At 45.6% G+C, this 20,995-nt stretch overlaps 1 protein-coding gene across 2 annotated transcripts in view; it reads left to right on the top strand.

The window, feature by feature from the left end:
- LOC146830132 (embryonic protein UVS.2-like) overlaps positions 1–20,995 on the top strand; it is a 72,054-nt gene that overhangs the window by 30,445 nt on the left and 20,614 nt on the right. For both annotated transcript variants that reach the window (XM_085604364.1, XM_085604365.1), the window contains 5 exons: positions 272–353; positions 3,048–3,175; positions 8,264–8,379; positions 9,776–10,001; positions 10,814–10,932. In XM_085604364.1, coding sequence (XP_085460490.1) covers positions 272–353; positions 3,048–3,175; positions 8,264–8,379; positions 9,776–10,001; positions 10,814–10,932 — 671 coding nt within the window. The remainder of the gene's footprint in view (positions 1–271; positions 354–3,047; positions 3,176–8,263; positions 8,380–9,775; positions 10,002–10,813; positions 10,933–20,995) is intronic.

Raw genomic sequence — 20,995 nt, 5'->3', positions numbered from 1 at the left:
CTAAAGTGCCGTTAAATCGGACATAGATCCTTGTGAATATCCCCCTAAGTGATTAACCTCAAATCACATGCTTTTTGATCTTGTGCCGAGGCCCAGATTTGAACCCCCTCCCTCATGTTCCAAATTCGACAGCTTAGCCATTAGACTACTTTTAACCCCTGCTATGTCACAAGGGAGCACTGCTCACTAGTCTGCTGGGACCTTCTCTTGAAATGTGCCTATCAGACTCAGGTCTCACTAACTCATCTTTACCGTTTGTTCATCTCAACAGACAACCTCGGCAACTTTAACAAAAAGAACACCAACAACCTTGGCCTGGAATACGACTACTCTTCTGTGATGCATTATGGGATGTAAGTCTCCGATGCTCAGCTAAGAAGAGATTTTCTGTTTAAAACTCTGATGAAAGGCTGTTATATATAGGCAGTAACCAGTCGCGGCTGGCATGATTTGCGGGTGGGTGGGATGAGTAGGGGGGAAGGGTGGAGCGGCTTTTGGAGGTTTCGGTGAGGGGCATCACGTGGGTGTTCGCGCAGGGGGCTGTTAAAAAAAACTTACCTTAATGGGTCCCGCGCCACCACCGCTCCTGGCCAGGTTCCACGTTCAGCATAGTAAGAGGAAGCATGCATCCTCCCTCCCCTCCCCTAAGCCAATCACGACGCTGCAATGTAATCTTATGTTACTGCGACTTATAGAGGGTTACAGCTGCCCGAGCAAAGGGATGTCCCGGCGCTAATACCAAGAAAGACTGACATAATCAGATGGAATAGACACGGACTATGGTGCCAGGACGAGGTGGCTCTTGATGGCCCTCCTGAATTCTAGATAGTTGCTAAGGCCACAAATATGCCCAGGAAGTGCGTTCCAGAGGATGGCCGGTCTGCTACAAAAAAGCGGCCACCAGCACGAACCCTTCGTATCTGGGGAACCACCACCAAGTGCTGATCCTGTGAGCAAAGATGTCGTGAGTGGACATATGACAAAAGGAGGTTGGCCAAAATAGAGGGAGTGGTCAGCTTCAAAGCTCTGAAGGAGATACATAAGGCTTTGAATTTAAGTTGCAGCGATGATGGTTACTTTGATTATGCTGGGATGGCTGCTGTCCTGAGGTCATGTCTAAACATGGCGCTGGAGTACTGTAGGGATGGCTTTGATAATGTCCTCCGCCACCCCCACAATCCTCCATCCATCAAACCCAAAATCACACCCAGTGATTCTGATCACATTTTGATGAGATCTTTTTAATTAGCACTGAGATGGCTGGAAATCGGAAGTAGAGGGTGGTTTTTATTTCACCTTTAATTGGGGAACTGCCATAGATGATGAGGGCAAGAAAGTGAAGTTAAGTCATGGCTGTGTCAGTGAACATGATTGGTTAAGATGGACGCTCTGTATGTGAAGCGGGGAATGGAATGATGGCTGTGTTGGTGAATATGGGCACCACAGTGTGGAACTGCCGTAGATGATGAAGTTAGAAAGTGAAGTTGAGTCATGGCTGTGTCAGTGAACATGTTCAAACAGAGTGGAATGTCCATGGATGAGGAAGAGAAGTGCCATCATGACTGTGTTGGTGAACAAGATTGGTTAGGATTAGCGCTCTGTATGTGAAGCAGGGTACAGTATGATGGCTGTATTGGTGAACATGATTGGTTATGATCAATGCTCTCTATGTGAAGCGGGGTACGGAATTATGGCTGTGTTGGTGAACATGATTGGTTAGGATCGATGCTCTGAATGTGAAGCGGGGTACGGAATAAGGCTTTTGTTGGTGAACATGATTGGTTAGGATCAATGCTCTGTATATGAAGCAGGGTACAGAAAGATGGCTGTGTTGGTGAACATGATTGGTTAAGATGGACGCTCTATATGTCAAGCGGGGTACAGGATGATGGCTGTGTCGGTGAACATCATTGGTTAGGATCGATGCTCTGTATGTGAAGCGGGGTACGGAATGATGGCTGGGTTGATGTACATGGGCACCACAGTGTGGAACTGCCGTAGAAGATGAAGGTAAGAAAGTGAAGTTGAGTCATGGCTGTGTCAGTGGACATGATTGGTTAGGATCGATGCTCTGTATGTGAAGCGTGGTAGGGAATGATGGCTGGGCTGGTGTTTAGTGGGCACCACAGTGTGGAAATGCTATAGATGATGAAGGTAAGAAAGTGAAGTTGAGTCATGGCTGTTTTAGTGAACATGTTCCCACAGAGTTGGATGTCCATGGATGAGGAAGAGTAGTACCATCATGGCTGTGTTGGTGAGCGGCATTGGTTAGGATTAACGCTCTGTATGTGAAGCGGGGGACAGAATGATGGCTGGGTTGGTGAACATGATTGGTTAGGATCGATGCTATGTAGGTGAAGCGGGTTACGGAATGTTGGCTGTGTCGGTGAACATCATTGGTTAGGATCGATGCTCTGTATGTGAAGCAGGGTGCGGAATGATGGCTGGGTTGGTGAATATGGGCGCCACAGTGTGGAACTGCCGTAGATGATGAGGGTAAGAAAGTGAAGTTGTGTCATGACTTTGTCAGTGAACTTGTTCCCATAGAGTCGAATGTCCACATGGGAGGATGGGCAGGTGAACGTTTTCTGAACTGGTGAACAACTCGATTTAGAGTGAAAGATCCACTGTTGATGAATCGCATGAGGATGGTACCTCAGTACTAAAGCCAGCCTCTGTCACAAGAGGAAATGTCATGAGGATACCCTAGAGACATTTTTCAAATCAGTGCTTTTTAGGATCTGAGATGCTGAGTGTGAGTGAGGGCAGTAAGGTGAGTGTGTGTTGCCTACATGGATTTGAGGCTCATGAAAAGGAGAACTGAGAAATTTTAGACTGAGCTGGGCACGGTCTGCTGGAGGCTAGTTCTAGAAAAACATTGAGATTGAGTTTAGATATTCATCGTTTTAAGCCAACACCAAATATTTGACCCTCACCTGTTCCCGCAGTGGACTCACCTGGACTCGCTGTAGGTTTCTTGGGGTGAATTATGAATTATAATGGTGCATACACGGTGGGCTTTACCTGTGAGGTCTTTCTTTCCCCAGGTACTCTTTCACTACCACATCTGGACAGCCGACCATCGTCCCCAAGCCAAATCCTAACACACCCATCGGACAGAGAAATGGGCTTAGCAACCTGGATGTTTCCAAAATCAACACCCTGTACCAGTGTGGTAAGGAGTGTTTGCCTGCAGATAGATACTGAAATGTCATAGCAGTTACAGTATCTTTTCCTTGTAGGCAGTAATATTATCTTTTGTAATGATTCCAGCTCAACTTCCACCAATATCTTCCATCATGGGACAATTGTATTTTTCTAGTTTATTTGTAGAGTGCTCCTTATGAACTTAATTATTGTGTTTAGGTGCCAGTGTCCTTAACTAACTAGTATACAATGCCATATACATGTTAGTGCTGCAAAAAGAGAACACAACTGGAATGTTGTAAGGCTTTCCTAAATGTAAGCAGAGTATTTATATTCTTAATATCCAGGTGCAGGCAGTACATTCAAAATCTTTGGGCCGATGAGCGAGAATCTGCAGTTTTCCTTTCCCTAAATGTTAGTTCTTCCATCACTGAGAAGAGATAAGCCACAGGACCCTGGTTACAGGAGGGACATGTCTGATGATTTTCTCTAACAAACAGGCTGATGCTGTTGCCTTGATGCACTTGAGAACAACAAATGCTTTGTTGAAGATCATGACCTTTGGATAGGGCTCTTGGATAGAGACCACTGAAGTCCAGCCTGCTGATATGTGACGATATTGCCATAGTTTTAAAACAAGTCATGCCACCACGTCTTGTACATGTTGCATCTTAGCAGTTTTATTTTTGGAAGCCAAGTCAGAAAGGAATTGGCATAATCTGGGTTTGAATCAGTCAGTGAACCAGATAGGATTTTGTGATATTTGTTTTGGATGTAGGGCAATGTCTGTTTCAGTTGTTTTATGCTGAATAAATTTAAACGCACTACAGAGCTGATGTGAGCCTCAAAGTTCAACTAGGCATCCCAGATGACCCTCACCTTTTTAGATTTCTTAGTCAAGGTGGATGGGGTCTCAAATAACTCCGGGGGCTAAGCAAGGTTATTCAGAAGTCTGTGACTTGAGACTATACACAGCATCTCAGATTTTCTCCATTTAACTCAAGCCCACTTTTATTCATCCCCATGACCTACAGGTCCAGCACGGGCATATGATCTGAATGTCATCAGCAAATAAGCATTATTCAGGTCTCTGGCCCTAAAGAATAGAAAATAGTACCTTGAGAAATAAGAGAGAGAGGAGGAAAGGGTGAACCCTGGGGTACTCAACATTCAACCGTCCCCTCTGAGGACTTGAAGAACTCTAGTTTGACCCTTTGTGTCTGTCCTCTTAGAAAATCATCAGAACCATTCTAGAGCTGTATCCGACACAGTAGCCATCGTTCACCACTGGCCAAGTAAATAGATCTAACAATATCAGCCAAGATCAAGAGGTTTCACTATCATCAGCTATGGCAGGCATCTAGATCTTAGGTCTTATTGCCCTGCTGAGAACTAAAGCCTGCTACCGATAGTCTCACTTTGTTCTTCCTGCTGTTACGATGAAATTTCAGCATTTATCTCGTTATGAGATCCCAGCATTTATCCTCTGATAGGATCTCGGCACTTGTCCCCAGTGGGTTTCCAGCATTTTTTCCAAAGGGGACCACAGCATTCATAATAAGACTTAATGCCAACATGTATCTCCCGATAGGATCCCAGTGATTGTCACCTAAGAGGATCCCAGCATTTATAATTTATTGGTCTGGAAATTATTGCCCAATGGAATCCCAAATTGCATTGCCTCAGTCAGTTCATGCATGTATTCCCTGAATGGATCCCAGCATGTATCCCCTCATCGATACTATCATTTATCCCGTTATTTGATTCCAACATTTATCCCATAACTGGATCCCAGCATTTATCCCGACTGGATTCCCACATTTATACCCTGAATGGATTCCAGCATGTATCCCCTCATTCCATACTAGCATTTATCCCGTTATTTGATTCCAACATTTATCCCATAACTGGATCCCAGCATTTATCCCCTGACTGGATTCCCACATTTATACCCTGAATGGATTCCAGCATGTGTCCCCTCATTCGATACGAGGAATTATCCCCTGATTACATTCAAATATTTATCCCATAACTGGATTCTAGCATTAATCCCCTTATTACATTCCAGCATTTATCCCTTAATTAGATTCCAGCATTTATCCCCTTATTATAATCTGGCATTTATCCCCTGATTGGATTCCAGCATTATCCCCTGATTGGATTCCAGCATTATCCCCTGATTGGATTCCAGCATTTATCCCCTGAATGGATCCCAGCATGTATCCCCTGAATGGATCCCAGCATGTATCCCCTTATTAGATTTCAGCATTTATCTCCTGACTAGATCCCAGAATGTATCCTTGGTGCGATGTCAATATTCAGTTCACGATGGTATTCCCACATTTATTCCCTTATGAGATCCCAGCATTCATCTCATGGCATAGACTTAGGGGTTTCTGGATATTGCTACTAATTGGAGCCCAGCCTTAATATGTAAATAGGATCCCACTATTTATGTCTGGCTGCAATGTCAGCTTTAGGTCTACTGAAAGGATCCTTTCTGATCTGCTGAGAAGACATATTTCGTACTAGGATCCCATTATGTATGCCTTAGTTTGACTGACACCCAATAGAATCCTAGCATTTATATACTCATCGCATCCTGGCTACATCCACCGATGAGACACCATCATTGACCTTTTATAGGAAGCAAGCATTCATCTACTGATTGAGTCATAGCATTCACGCCCTCGTTACAAAATCAGCATTGTTCCAGCAGCATATTTACAAGGGGATAGCGCCACCAAATCGCCACTCTTAGCGAAGTTCTTGTGGTGATAATTCCTTCTCTATGTTTACAAAGCGTTGTTAAGCCACTTTTTGTGACTTGACGCCACCTTGTAAATAAGCCCCCTTTACATGCATCATGTAGTGTGAAAGGGGCGGGCAAAGGGTATTGCTGTGGAGATTCCACCACAACACCCATTGCTTTTGATGCTGCTCCTGATTTACAAGGAGGTGTAAATCAGAGGCCGTGCCAAAACTAACGCCATGCAAGAACAAGGAGAAATGCTTTTATTTCCCCTTGTTTTCGCTTTTTTATATGTGCTGCATTCTGCAGTACACATAGAAAGAGCAAAATGCCACTAATGATTATTTATCTGCAGAAAGGGACACCTTCCTGCACATAAACAATCCTTAAACAATGTCGATTTACTACTTCTGTAACAGTAACAAATCACCATTATGGATTGTTCATGTGCAGGAAATGACACCTTCCTGCACATAAACAATCCTTAAATAATGACGATTTACTACTTCTGTAACAGTAACAAATCACCATTATGGATTGTTCATGTGCAGGAAATGACACCTTCCTGCACATAAACAATGCTTAAATAATGACGATTTACTACTTCTGTAACAGTAACAAATCACCATTATGGATTGTTCATGTGCAGGAAATGACACCTTCCTGCACATAAACAATCATTACCTGCAATGCAGGCACCCTCGCACTATGCTGAAAGGGTGCCAGCGTTGGGGCTAAGCAGCTAATGTTAGTGCCACCGCTAGGGAAAACACAGGGGTGCCCGTGTTGTTGTCAATTCAGCGCAATCCTGCGTTCTGGAAATGTCGAAGTGAGGCGATGCCAAATTCTGCGCTGTTCTGCGCTCCGACATTTCATTCTACATGTCCCCCGTAGTATCCACTCTCTCATGCGATCATCACATTAATCCGAAGGTGGGATCCCATTCTTGGTAGGATTCCATCGTTTATCCTGTGACTGGGTCCCAGTATTCATTACCTGATGAGTTTCAAGCACAATCTACTACTTTATGGACTCATGTTCCTCTTATATTGGAGTTTCAGATGGTTTTAATGTTAGAGTCCTGCTATGCCCCTGTTTGTTCCCTTTATGGAGCTTTACCTTTGGGTTCCTAGGTTTGAAGATGTCCCCGCCGTTGGATTCCATGTCTTCTTCACATTGGGAGTTTAATGGCCTTATAGCTATAGACCAGGGGTCATAGTGTAGTCACTGTTTTACAGGTATAACATTTGCTAGTAGCTCAGGAAGACTTTCCTTGAGCAGAAGTAGCTCTCGCTACAGAAAAGGTTGGTGACCCCTGCTATACATCATGGGCCCGATTCACAGAACAAACTTAAGACTAAATCCTAAACTTAGTACCATTCTGGTATTCACAGAATGCACCTAGTACTTCTGGTATTCACAGAATGAACTTACAACTTTTGCTATTCACAGAATGAACTTAGTACTTTTGCTATTCACAGAATGGATTTACGACTCCTAAACTTACGTCCGCACTCGGGCCGGAAATTCCGGGCCGGAGGCGGAGCTTCCGGGCCGGAGGCGGAGCTTCCGGCCCGGAGGCGGGGCTTCCGGGCCGGAGGCGGAGCTTCCGGCCCGGAGGTGGGGATTCCAGCCGATTTAGCTATGGCTGAAATCTCCACCTCTGGGCCGGAAGCTCCGCCTCCGGCCCGGAAGCTCCGCCTCCGGGCCGGAAGCTCCGCCTCCGGGCCGGAAGCTCCGCCTCCGGGCCGGAATTTCCGGCCCGAGTGCGGACGTAAGTTTAGGAGTCGTAAATCCATTCTGTGAATAGCAAAAGTAGTAAGTTCATTCTGTGAATAGCAAAAGTTGTAAGTTCATTCTGTGAATACCAGAAGTACTAGGTGCATTCTGTGAATACCAGAATGGTACTAAGTTTAGGATTTAGTCTTAAGTTTGTTCTGTGAATCGGGCCCCATGTATGTTTCTATGACCTGAACACACAAGTCACTGCAGACCAGTAAAGGGAAAGAGGAGTGACAGAAAGATTCTGTTCTTGGTCCAAAATGTATTGCTTTTGCCGCGTTTCATTTTTATCGATGTCTCCAAAGAAATCTATCCTACCTTTACTGCCATTTTACCTGCACCAGGGCAGTTTGTGTTGAAGTTCAGTGTTCCCAGTGTAGTTTTTGGTACCTACTTATGTTCTAGTTTGTGCTTTCATATCATTGCTCAGACCTGCACCCGCCACAGAGATCAATACTAGTGAACCTAACTGAGAAACTCTGAGTAGGAGCCGTTGGGGGAGGAAGCTCTACCTGTCGGGGTCATTGTGCAGCTTCAAGACAGTCATATTTAAAGAATTGTTATTTTCATATTTGGTTGCAGGCGTTTGCAGCACTCTTTTATCTGGCCCGAGCGGCACCCTGACGTCTTCCAATAACCCTTCCTCGTACCCAAACAACGTCAACTGTGTCTACCTGATCCGAGTGCCTTCCGATAAGGTGAGCCTTCCCAGAGAAGCTGAGGGAGCTAGTTGGGCTTGCCTCTTCCAGAGCAGTGTTGCCAGATTTTTAGACCCGTCCCAAGCCCAAAGCCGCTCAAATATAAGCTCAAAATAAGCCCAACCAGACCAGTTTCAGCCCAAAAACCAGCCCAAACTCGCAACTCTCAAATTATGCAGAACTAGTCATCAGAAACCACTTATTTGAGATTATTATATGGCAATAGCTAGATCCAAAGTTATCAGAGCACTTTACAACAGCAAATGTTCACATAAAAGATAACAAGTCGATACAGAACATCTGATTCAGAGTGCTTTACTTATCATATAGCACTCATTCCTACTCTTACTATAAATGAACTTACTTCAATTTGTGCTTGACAATATTAATGAACAGTGTAGCTGGACAGAGTACCGGGGAGCACAGAGATAGGTGTTGCCCCCGAGTGTACGGTACAAGAATAATGAGTTTTGAATACAGTGCTACAAATAAATCTTGGCCAAAATATCAGCTACAAAAATATTGTCAACAGTCAATATATGTATAGGTAACTATAGACTTCCAATACTTAATTCACATTTATCTTGAGAATATGTAGATGTGTGGCTTCAAGGAAAGGTGATGCGGAGAGCAGTAAATCTTTACTTAGCTATACACACTCAGGATGTTGCGATAGTTGATATTCTGACTACAATGCTTTTGTGTGATATTTCTCTGGTCGATATTCTAACGTTCAACCCTTACACAATGCATGAGTGTCTGTTCCCAGTGTGGAAATCCTTTGTGAGATTTCATCTGAGGAGCTGCAGCCTTCTTCATTCCATGGTCTGCTGTTGGGCATCACTCACATTCAAAGGTTGGACACTGGTTATTGGTAATCCAGAGGCAGTGCCCTAGGGAGGTGTAAATCCTTCCTTAGGAGCCCAATGAGGAGCTATATGTGCCATGTGCCTTGAAGCTTACACCAGCTTAGCTCTCTCGTTGCTCCTTTAACTTGACTGACAGTCCTGCCTTAGCACAGGCAACAAGAACCCCGTGTGTAACTTTTTCACAAGAGGCACCCAAGCTTCAGAACATGTTTGGCTCCAAGTAGAGGCAGCATGAGAGAAGACAGGAGGTGCAGGGACAACATAAGGGTGCCATGTCTCTTTGAACACACAAATGAAGTTTAGGGATGGTGGCGATGGGGGCTGGAAACAGAACAAGTCATTGAGTTAAAGAGTTGAGGTAAAGTGATGCAGGTATAGTCTGAGAGTCAATGCAAAATCACCGACTGAGTGTAGTCTGTGGATAACTTTCAAAAACTGAAAATTCAGTCCTTTTTAAACAAACGATGGATAGAAAGTTATAGACACCCTGGAGATCATATGTCTAATTTACTGCTCTTTCTTTTTAGATTCTTCTGCAGTTTGATGCCTTTGATCTCCAATCATCCTCAAACTGCGCCTCCGACTACCTCACAATTTACGATGGCAACAGTAAGGCAGCCCCAGTCTTACTCAGCAAAGCGTGTGGGACCGGACAGCTCCAGCCATTCATCTCTTCTGGAAATACGATGCTGCTGGAGTTTGTGACGGACGACTCCATCACCGCCAGTGGGTTCAAGGCCTCCTACAGCAATGGTACGGTCCTTGGTGTCAGGCCACTCTCAGACAGGGAAGGGAGGTCGCATAGGCATCCTACATCAATGGTGCAGTTCTTGAGCCAGCCCACTCACAGACAGGGGAGGAAGAAAGCTAAGGCCTTCTACAGCAGTGGGGAAGGGAGGACGCAAAGACCTCTAGTTGGGACCCGTGAGCTGTACTCCCAGGATATCTGGGAGTGTTGGCATAAGGCCCACTGCAGGAAGTGCTTGTTTCTCAGAGTCGAGAGAGGTCTCACCATGGAATACAAGATGTCATGGGCCCAGTACACTGACAAAATCCTGTTGAGTCTAGGAAAAGAAGCTGGGGATGGTACACATGGTTCAGCAGTATTTTGTTTCTGATTTCTCTGTCCGTGAAATCTTGGCCACCGATGAGCAGTGTTGGCAAAGATCACATTGTGCACAAAATATATGGGAACACATATGATAAGTGACGTGGCAGAGTACTGGCAAGCATCTCTGAAAGTGGGGGACTTCTATTGGCAGAACCTGTCCCTTGAAATGAGCTTTATTATTTACCACACTGACAGTAAATTTGAACTTTATGACTGGCACCCCATGCCATGTCTGCAGTTTCTTGCCAGGTGCCACTATTTTTGGGGACATGTGAGCTGAGGCACAAACAGCCTGCAGGGGGCATCAGGCAGACCCCTACTCCTGGCTCTGGTTTGGCACACAGTTGTTGAAGGGCTGAAGCTGAGATGCTGTTCTGTGTTTTGTGCATGTGGACTTTGTACACTTGTCACCAGTACGCAGAGTACTAAGAAGATTCTTTCTTCTGTTTGACAGTGAAATGTGGCGGCATATTCACCAGCTCTGATGGCACCGTCTCATCCCCCAACTTCCCCAACGCTTACAGTTCCAACATGGACTGCGGCTACTACATCATGGCTCCAGCTGGATACAAGGTAAGTACCGGAGCTACCCAATGTCATTCTAGTACTGAGAAAAAAGAACACAAGCCTGGAATCATGTAAAACCTTCTAGAATTTGTGGCCAGAGAGGGCGGTACGACATCATGACTTTCTAGAACAGGGCATCAGAGCCATGTTTAAACAAGCATTAGTAAATGTATTAGGTTTCGCCTATGTGATTAATAATAATCTTTTTTATGATGTGAGCTTTAGTTTGCTGAGTAGCTGTAAAATATAAGTTACAGAAAGTCTGATAAAGGGTTAGCACTTGTTTTTGTACAAAAAGCAATATATTGTGCTGTTACAAGTATTATTATAAAGTGGGGAGACTAGGTAAATGGACAAACGTAAAAAAAAACATGCACCTGATAAGTAGACTTGAAAATGCTGCAGCTATGGGGAGCATAGGTAACAGGTGGATGAAAAAACATACAAGTACAGCGGAAGCACTGTCTTTGGAAAACCCAAAAAACAAGATTATGAAAACTAGATAAAAACTAGGTGTTGTTTGGTTATTGCCCATTGGTAAGATAAACAAATGAAAATTAACCTTACATTTTTAGATCTCACCTAGCGTTGCTGCGCACATGCAGAGCTCGCTCGGCGAGATTTATTGTAAATGAGGAGTTTGAGAAAAGGGCTTGAAGCCCCGCCCCTCATTTCCATTGGCTGGCGTCACAGTTTATGTTAAACGGTGGCCTGCCATTGGAAATTAGGTTTTTGGGTTGCCTCACTTTCTCTTTTTGTGCCGGCCCACCCGGACTGGCTTGCCTGCTTTGCTGCTGTCGCAAAGAACTTTCTTATCTTTATGGGGCCATGTGTTTCTAGTTAGAAACACATGGCCCCATAAAACTAAGAGATCGATGCTTGTTTTTTACAGTCTAGAAGTGAATGTACTGTGTCTGCTGGTGCACGTGCTCTCAAGCCCAGCCTCTCTGCTCCTGCAATGCTGGAGCAGCGCTGGAGCTTGTTAAAGTGAGCTGTATGTAGCGCGCATCCACAGATGAAGACTTGCATTCCTCGTAGCACGTGTCCACGCTGGGAAAACAGTTCACGACACTTCCTAAATGTGTTTTAATGCGTTTCTATATTTTATTTTATTTAAGCTGCTGTGGGTATGAGATATACAGGAAGTTGTCTCTTCGTGGTTCCTAACACTTGAAAAACGATAGCAGGGTTGCACTCAAGTGTTGCTTTCACAAAATGTACATACACTGAGGGGCTTGGCAGTCAGTGGTGCGGCTGGTGCAGAAGCACCAGGAGCCCAGGAGTGTGATGGGCCCGGGGAAGTGAGGGGACCACTGGCCTCAGTTTTGGGTGTCTCATCTTATGTGAGCCCATTGTCGCAACCTAGGATACTGACTGTCCCACTGTGTACACCCCCCACCCCGCCACGAGAAGAGTTGTCAAGGAAAGGGGCCGTGCTCCGCTTGTGTAAACACTTGCCTCGCAGCGCTTGCCTGAGCCGTATGAGGCAAGTGAACGGGCCCTGCACACAGCGAGAGCCGAGACAGCCCGGCTAGGCCAACCGCCAGGAGTGCTTGGGATGCGATGGCACACCGGCCGCATCGCTGGGCAACCAAGAGGGCATGCTGGTCCGGGCAGATAGATTTAGACATGTCACCTAAAAGCAGTGGTCGAAGTGGGCGGGATCAGAAGGGCACGGCGTGCCCCTACTTCTTCAATTCCAAGGATTCCGTTCCCCTACTTTTTTATTTTGAAGATGCGTCCCAGGACACAAGAAATCACCATCGCCTTTAAATAAGCTCAGCGTTTCCTGACGTTTGAGAACGGGCGGCAGAGAAGTAACAGGACTCTGTCTTTTCCTTCTTGCTCAGAGAAGAAAAATACAGTGTCCACTTCTGCTATGCCACTTCAGCTGCCCCCCCCACACTCTTTCATTCTTCCCTCTCTTTCTGTCTAGCAGTTCTTCTCTGAAAACCGTGACTTCAAGATGGAGTTCTCACTCTCTTTCCTCTCCTTTCTTTTATTTGCTCTCCTGTGAAATAGATCCAAAAAAGAAAATCATTTTTGCTGGAAATGTCGTATTATAATTCCAAAATGCAGCATCTGGAATAAAAGGTTAAAAAAATGAAAAGTAACTAAATAAAGTAAGACAGTGGTAGCAAGCTGGCCAGATTGATTTAATTCACACCCAAACACATTAGCGCCACTTTTACAGAGTTTGCCAGTGAAGCGCTATTTTTGTTTTCTTGTCTTTGTTATCCCTGGGCTTGCAACTAGTGCGCCAATCTTGGAGGTACTGCAAAGTGTGGATTGGAAAACAAAATGCGTACTGCGGCTCTGCGTCCAGGGATGTGGTCTTTTTACCATACTTCTAGCGTTTTGTAAGGATATCAGCAATGGACATGGAAATGGGTCCATTCAAGGCCCTGTAGTCGCGTCCTTACCTTTTCAGGCAAAAGCACTCACTGATATCTGAATAGTGAGTGTAAAAGCGTTAAGGTAACCATGTTGTTCCTGCTTACATTTCACATGGTTTGCTAAATTTTGCATTCCCTATGAGTGTTTGCTTTTTCCAAGATGTTGTTACTTTTTCTTTGCAGGCCGCATATTGCTCTTGTCTATTGCGTCATTTAAATTGCGCCGCATCAAGGTGTTTATAGCCGGCAGCAATTGGGTTGTAGTTGAAGGCAGTGTGAGTTTTTCTCAGTGGGGCAGTATGGTGTTCAGTGGGGGAGAGGATGTGGCACTATGGCCAGAGCTGCTGAATTTGAAACTGGGGAACCAGGTTCAGCCTTAATAACCAGTCCACCAGACGACTCTCCTGCGAGAGCACAATCCCATTTAGAAGGCTTCGCAAGACCTTAGAAGCGCTGGTGTCTTAGCACCAGCAGGTGGACCCTTGCACTGGCAAGTCTGGGTTTACCTTCAAGGTTTGTCCACCACAATCCATATTGAAGTTCACCTCCAGTCTTGCGAGCAGGCCTATGAAGCAGCACAGCCAAGAACAACAGTGACTCTGTCACTGAGGTCACAGGACCCTTGAGAAGGGCCAGCTCTAGGGCAGTGTGACCGGGCGCTGACTTCGGGTGGAGGCATTATGTTTGCAAGTATATTAAGGTTTTAAAAGTGCTTGCTGCCTCCTTCCTGGCCTCCAGCAATTTTCGGCAACAATAAAAATGTCATGACGACTCTGGTGTTTAATGTTCTTCCTAGAGAGAGATCGGAGTTTTGTCTAGTGGAAGTTTTGACTCATGGATAGGTAGCACAGAGGGTTAATGTGCCTGCTGCAAAGAACATGTATCAAGCAGATCACAAAGTGCACATAATGTAAATAGGTCAGTGGGTTACAGCTTTTGTCAGAGAAATCCTTTCGTTGCTTTCAGTTTATAAGTGAAAATCCTAACATAGAACAGTGCGCTATTAACTGTCATCTAAGAGCTGCATACAAACTGCAAGATGTAAATTAGAGCATTGTGTTTTTTCCCCCAGTCTTTGGTTATCCTAATGTTGCAAAAAGTGTTCTTTTGGACAGAAATCAATACTGATTATTAAAGTATTACGTTTTAAATTCGGAGTTTGTGTTTCTCCAGACCAATCACTATTAACCTATATGGTCTACTAGTATGGTTGTCATGTGACTCCTACACCTTGTAGTCCTTAGTCTTATGTAACATTATCACTCGCTGGGAGATTAATGACGTCTCACAGTACCATTGACAATTTGTGAGTGGTTTTCAGAAAAGTGGTTTAGACAGAAGACGCCGATGTGAGCTTCACTTTGCCACTTCTAGGTGGCCAATAGCACAGATGATTTTTTGTGGGTGTTTCCTTTCCGCAAACCTTTCTCTGTGTTTGTCAGGGCCGATATAGGCATTATACAAATTCTGAAGTGACTGTACTGTTTTGTTTTTGCATACAATGCAAATCAGCTTGATTTTTACATATTGTAATCTTGGTTTAGCGTGACACAATCACGCACATTTTCTGTACACCACGAACATATTTACGTAATGGTGGATTATTTGTGTTTTCCTGTTACTGGCGAACAATACTCTTATTGCTATTTCCTGTGGTCGCTTTCACTTAGTCAATGTCAATTTTGGTGACATATTTTATTGCTAAACTTAGATATGATACAGCAATTTAGACCTCATTGACTTTATCATAAATTTTTATTTATTTATTTATTTGATGCATTTTTATATAGCGCGGACTTTACCCAAAGGTGTCAGAGCGCTGTACAATAGAACCAGTTACGTTACATGAGAGAAATGGTACAAAATAGAACGTTACAAAAATAAACAAGAGAGGTAGAGTTAAACCATATGGGCAATAGCACAATATCAGACACAGCAATCACGGGTGTGGAATAAACAAGAGGATGTTATAAATTTACAGTGATGAACTAACTTCCTGGAGGGGTCTGAGAATGAGGGTATTAGTTCTGAAAGTGTCTTAGGAAGAGAAGAGATTTGAGGTCAGCTTTAAAAATCTGGATGGAGGCGATGGCACGGAGCAATGGTGGAAGCGAGTTCCAGATTCTCACCGCATTACCTGAGAACGATTAAGCCATCAATCTTTCCTTTTTGAAGGAGGGGGGCTCCAGCAGAAACTTTTCCGCATTCCGAGAAGGTCTCAAACCTCCTGACAATTTCAGTTTATTCGCCAGGTAATGAGGGGAAGAAGTGTGCAAGGCTTTATGGGTGATGCAGGCAGTTTCATAAATGGATATTGCCTCGATGGGAAGCCATCGAAGAGAAGACAGGCTAGGAGTCATTTGGTCATTTCGTTTGGGTCCTGAAATAAAGCGAGCTGCTGAATGGAGGACGGATTTGAGGGGGGAGAGGTGAGATTTGGGTAAGCCAGTCAGAAGAGAATTGCAGTAATCCAGTCTAGAGAGAACTAGCGATGGGACCAGTGTTTTTAGGTCTTTCTCTGGGAAGAATCGACGGATCCCCCACAGAAGTCGCAGCTGATAACGTGCGTTCTTAGCAATGGAGTTGATGTCGGAGGTTAGGTTGAGTCTTTTGTCAAGTATGACACCTAGGGATTTAGCGCTGTCGACAATGACGGGTTTATTGTTGAGTAGATTCAGCTGATCCATCCAGGATTGAACCGGAGGAGTGGAGAGAGAGGTGGATAGGAGGAGGAATTCAGTTTTGGTGGGATTGAGAATGAGTTGGTGAACTAACATCCAGTTGTGAATAGAGTTGAGAGTACAGTTGAGTAGTGAAAGATCGTGTGCTAAGTGTGTGTGTGAAAACACCTTGAGGTAGATTTGGGTGTCATCCGCATAGAGATGGTAGTGGATCCCAGATTTACTTAGAAGGTTCCCTAACGGTTCCAGATAGAGATGAAACAGAGTGGGTGCAAGGATAGAACCTTGAGGGACACCTTGACCTACCACCAATGGAGATGAAAGACTGTTCGCTATCTTGATCATTTGGGATCTGTCCGAGAGGAATGAGGCAAACCATTTAAGCACTGTGCCTTCCACGCCCATTCTCTGTTGAAGAGTGTTAAGGAGGGTGTTGTGATTAACAGTGTCAAAGGCTGCAGAGAGGTCAAGAAGAATCAGCAGGCACGATTCACCAGAATCATCAATCACTTGCAGCAGGGCTGTTTCAGTGCTGCAATTTTGGATGAAACCAGACTGGAACACGTCAAGGAGATTATTGTCCATAATATGTAGGGAAAGTTGTTTCGCAACACATTTTTCTGTGATTTTAGAAAGAAAAGGGAGTTTGGTGAAGGGGCCGGAAGTTGTTGAGGTCATTCGCACCTGCGTAGGGTTTTTTAGAAGAGGGGTAACCTGTCCTGTTTTGAGGGCAGCAGGGAGGGAGTCTTCACTAAGGAAGAGGTTAACTAGCCTGGTCCAGTAAGAGAGAGTATTGGTGTAGAAATCAATGGAGATTCCACTAAGGATGGGGTCAGAGGAATGGTTGAAGGGTTTGGTTTCAAGGATGCATTTGAGGAGGTCATCTTCCGAGATGGCTGCAAAGTTCTACCAAGTGACTAAGGAGTTTCGTTCCTTAATGGGGGTGGGTGACCTGATCAACTAGTGATTTTACCTTTTCTTCAAAGAAAAAAGCGAATTATGTTGCTTTCTTTGAAGAATCCTCAGGCTTGATGATTTGGGGAGAGCAGTTTGGGTTTTTGATGAGGTCAAAAAGTTTTTTGGGTCTGTTTTTGGCTGAGTCGAGGAGGGATCTGAAATGTGATTCTTTTTCATGGAATATGTGCTTGTGGTATTTGGATCTTGCCTAACGTAAATGAGAGAGATTGGTGGTGGATGGAGAGTGTCGCCACTGTTTCTCCAGGATTCTAAGGTTTTTCCTTTCATCATGGAGAGCTTTATTGAACCAAGGTGCTGAGGGGGTGGGTCTTTTCTTTTTGCTTTGGAGTGGAGCGACTATATCGATTTCGACTGCTAGGACTGAGAGGCAATGGGAGGTGAGATCGTTGATATCCATGTTAGGGTCTAGTCTAGGAAGTGATTGCAACGCAGAGTCACACAGAGTGTCAAGATCAATGTTTTTAGTGTTGCGGAACCAGGTAGTTGCCCTTTTGGGTTGGCCAAATGTAATAATGTGCGATAGATGAAAACGGAAGGCAATGAGGAAGTGGTCTGACCAGTCTACATGGACAGGGGGAGCAATAGTGAGCAGGTCTGCTTTGGATATGACAAGGTCCAGAATTGAGCCCTTAGAGTGTGTAGTTTCCGAGCAGTGTTGGAAAAGATCATTGGCTGAGAAAAATGTGGCAAGCTTGTTTGCAGCCGAGTCTTCCAAAGAGCCCCAGTGTAGATTGAAGTCACCCTGGAAGCTCTGTATGTCACTTTGAGACAATTGGTCACTGATGAAGTCGGTGAGTTCCTCCAAAGAGGGAGAGCAGTTACCAGGTGGATGTGCTAGAACGCCGGAAGTCCTAGCACAAACAAGTATCAAGCAGCACAATTTTTTTTTCTAAGACAACTGATTTTGCAATAGCGCCCTGAAATAGACAACACTTTACCATGAAATTCAATACCATCAACATTTTTCTCTAAATTTGACAGCAAGCGAACGTGCTGTTACAATAAAACTAGTGGACGGAAACACCAGCCAATCCAGAACAGCGACACAACAATACAACCACTGTGTCTAATATATATAATATCGACCCATCACAGAGTCCCGCAAGAATAAGATAACTACCAGTCACAGTGTCGGATCCAGTCGCAAGCTCAGCCAATCACGCTTGCCGAGACATGTGTAACACAGTCAGAACCGCCTCAAAATTGTTTTAAAAAGAAGGCGTCTAAACTAAAAGCCATCTCTCTTCTGCAATTTGCTTCTTAGAGCTCACTGGTCTGTTGTGCCTGCTAAGATGCATGGGGGCGGAGGTTCTGCAACTTCGAATGGTTGGCACAGCCATTCGAAGCGTTTTCCGAGGAAGGTTTGCAGCCTAGTTAGGATGTATTCATAAACACCCTAGGCGTACATGCCAATAGACCAAATTCAGGCGGGGAACTCCAGATTTATAACGCCTGGAATCAGCACTGAGCACTCTTCTCGGGCTCAGTCAGTTAAGGCATACACAAGTCATGCTGGTCTCCTCACTCGCAGTCAGCTCCCCTGTAGCAATGCATCCGGATGACTATTTGCAACTTAACTCACAGTAGAGGGCACACCGGCACGCCGGACCCGTGGGAGGTCGCTTATCTTGAAGTCCAGCCAAATTGTCAAGCACCAAACTGTGAAAGAGGATCACTCTGAAGGGTCCTGAAAGAAGGGACCTTCAGTAGTAGTTGTTCTATCTTGGAAAACCCTTTACTCACAAACACACGCTCCCCTGTACCTCTGTCCCTCATACGTGCACTATTTGCCCTTAGTGCCATTATCAGCAACTTCCCCCACCCACAGTCTGAGCATGCAAGAATGAATAAATACACAAGACAACTTTTGTTCTTGGAAAATATTGCTGCAGGTTTATTCCATACAAGAGTATGCAATATGTGGGTTATCTTACAGGCGATCCAAGGGTGGGCGGCTGTACCAACCTATGCTGCCCCCGCCCGCCAGATGAGCCAGCACTGTGGGACACCCAGTCAGTTCTACCTTTTGATGATCCTCTCCCGGATCACGTGACACGTTGGTCTCTTCTACTCATGCCCTTTTCAGGGCGGAGCGTAGCAGGACAAACCCCCGGTTGGTCAGGCCCCCACCCGCCCGAAGGACTAACGGGGCGCCATTGCGGTTTTCCAGGAAACTGCCTTGAGGCTCCTGGTCTTTGGCTCTGGCACCCCTACTGTGCCGCGCAGAGTTACCCTTACTGTACCCGTCTGCCGCAGAGGTACCCTTGCTGTACCCGTCTGCTTCCAGATCGCCCTGTAACTCCGCCACAGCTCTGGAGCCATCGTCGCCAGAGCCCCCCACACACAAGCTATAATGTCACCTGCAACCTGCCATTTCCAGAGCCTCCTGCAAGTCAAGCAGGAACAGGTCCATCCCCACAGGAGATAAGTGGACCCCATCCTTCTCAAAGTATCCCTCGACTTTGGACTGAATCAGATCATGCCTGATGAAACCCAGACCCCTCGGGTCTGTGAACTTACACATGGAACCATTGACCCTCTTACGAGAATGTGCCAGTTTCTGCAAGGGATGATTTCAGACCACCAGAGTTTGCTGATTTCCCCCAAATAAGACTTCAGGGTTTGTAATAGTGCCCTCCTACCCATGGGAATAAGGTCGTTGCCCCCCAGGTGGATCACCAAGATGCTGGGGAGGGCGCCCCCTAGAGCCAGTCATTGCTCTAGTCTGTTAGTGATGCTGCTCCATCTCATTCCAGGGAAGCCCATCCAGACAAATTGCGTTTGTGTAAACCCCCGCATCCAATTCCTGCGTGCAGCCCACTGAGCCATCCTTGCAACAAATGAATGGTCGTTCACCCTTACTCAGGAACCTGGTGAATAAACGGACGCCATCTTTTACAAACTTGTTTAATGTCTATTGAATCACACTTTATCAAGATCACTACAGACCACTGCACTCAATATTATATTTACATGCTGAGCCTTCATGGGCGAATGTAACGCTCAAAGCAAGGCGATTGCCAGGCCCCAACCCTCTTTATGCCCTCTGGCTCCATGCCTGCCTTAACTGCGCTGTAGCCGCCCCAATTCTAAATGAGTGGCTGAAATACTTTTTGTTGGGGAAAGCAAGGCCCGTGTGAGCTAGGCAGGCGCCCATGATCCGGTCTATCTGGAATTTTGTCAGGGGACCCAAGTCTGCATGTATCAGGAAGTACCCCTGTGCCCCAGAGCGCACGGACGTATAATCCCTAACTGTGGCCACTGGGCAATACCTTGGGTCCCCTCGCGGTTCCAGAACTACATCAGCCTCTGGCCTGCCTGATCTGTCTTGGATTTCCTAATATGTATCACTAGCTTTTCCGTTAGTTTGACATCCTGGTTGCTTAAGGCGTCAACAGACACATCTGTTTTTGATCTGGATACCAATTCACCCATCCTGAACGCCCCAAAGAATGCCAGACAGAAGGCTACCGAGAAGAGTTTGGCCTCAAATTGCGATTGGGTGACCTGATGTACTACATCTAGCATCCCCTGGAGGGTGGGAAAGTCAATGAGGCCCCTGGTGTCCGTGGTCCTAACCTCATCTCTGGCCCACCCCTTGATGGCCGCTCGGATCAACAAGGACTTGGTTGGGTCCTGCTACCCCTTCAGTTTGGCGTCATGGCTCACCGCCGCCAGGTGGCCACAGACCTAGGAGTGGCTCTTCCCCTGATATTTGGCCCCAGTACAAATGCCTGAACCTTCTGGTCCAAGGCAAGCTAGCTTGTGCTCAGAGTCTCTGCGATGCTTAGAAATGTGTCAAGATGGGCCTTGTACTTCTTCCTGGTCCCCGGTGCCATGGAGCGTTCCCCCAACGATCTCAACCGCTGCTCCACTGCAGGATGCGCTATAGGTGTGCTGGGAAGGGTGTCATCTCCGCTCTCACTCACGGCCAGGCCTCCCGGAAACGGAGCCACTGAAAACGAGAGAGAGTGTCAGCTGCTACATTTTTGACCCCCTCGATGTGCCTAGCCC

Source organism: Triturus cristatus, chromosome 5_1, assembly GCF_964204655.1.
Source record: "Triturus cristatus chromosome 5_1, aTriCri1.1, whole genome shotgun sequence".
Taxonomy (NCBI): domain Eukaryota; kingdom Metazoa; phylum Chordata; class Amphibia; order Caudata; family Salamandridae; genus Triturus; species Triturus cristatus.
This window is presented reverse-complemented; position numbering and strand designations above follow the sequence as displayed.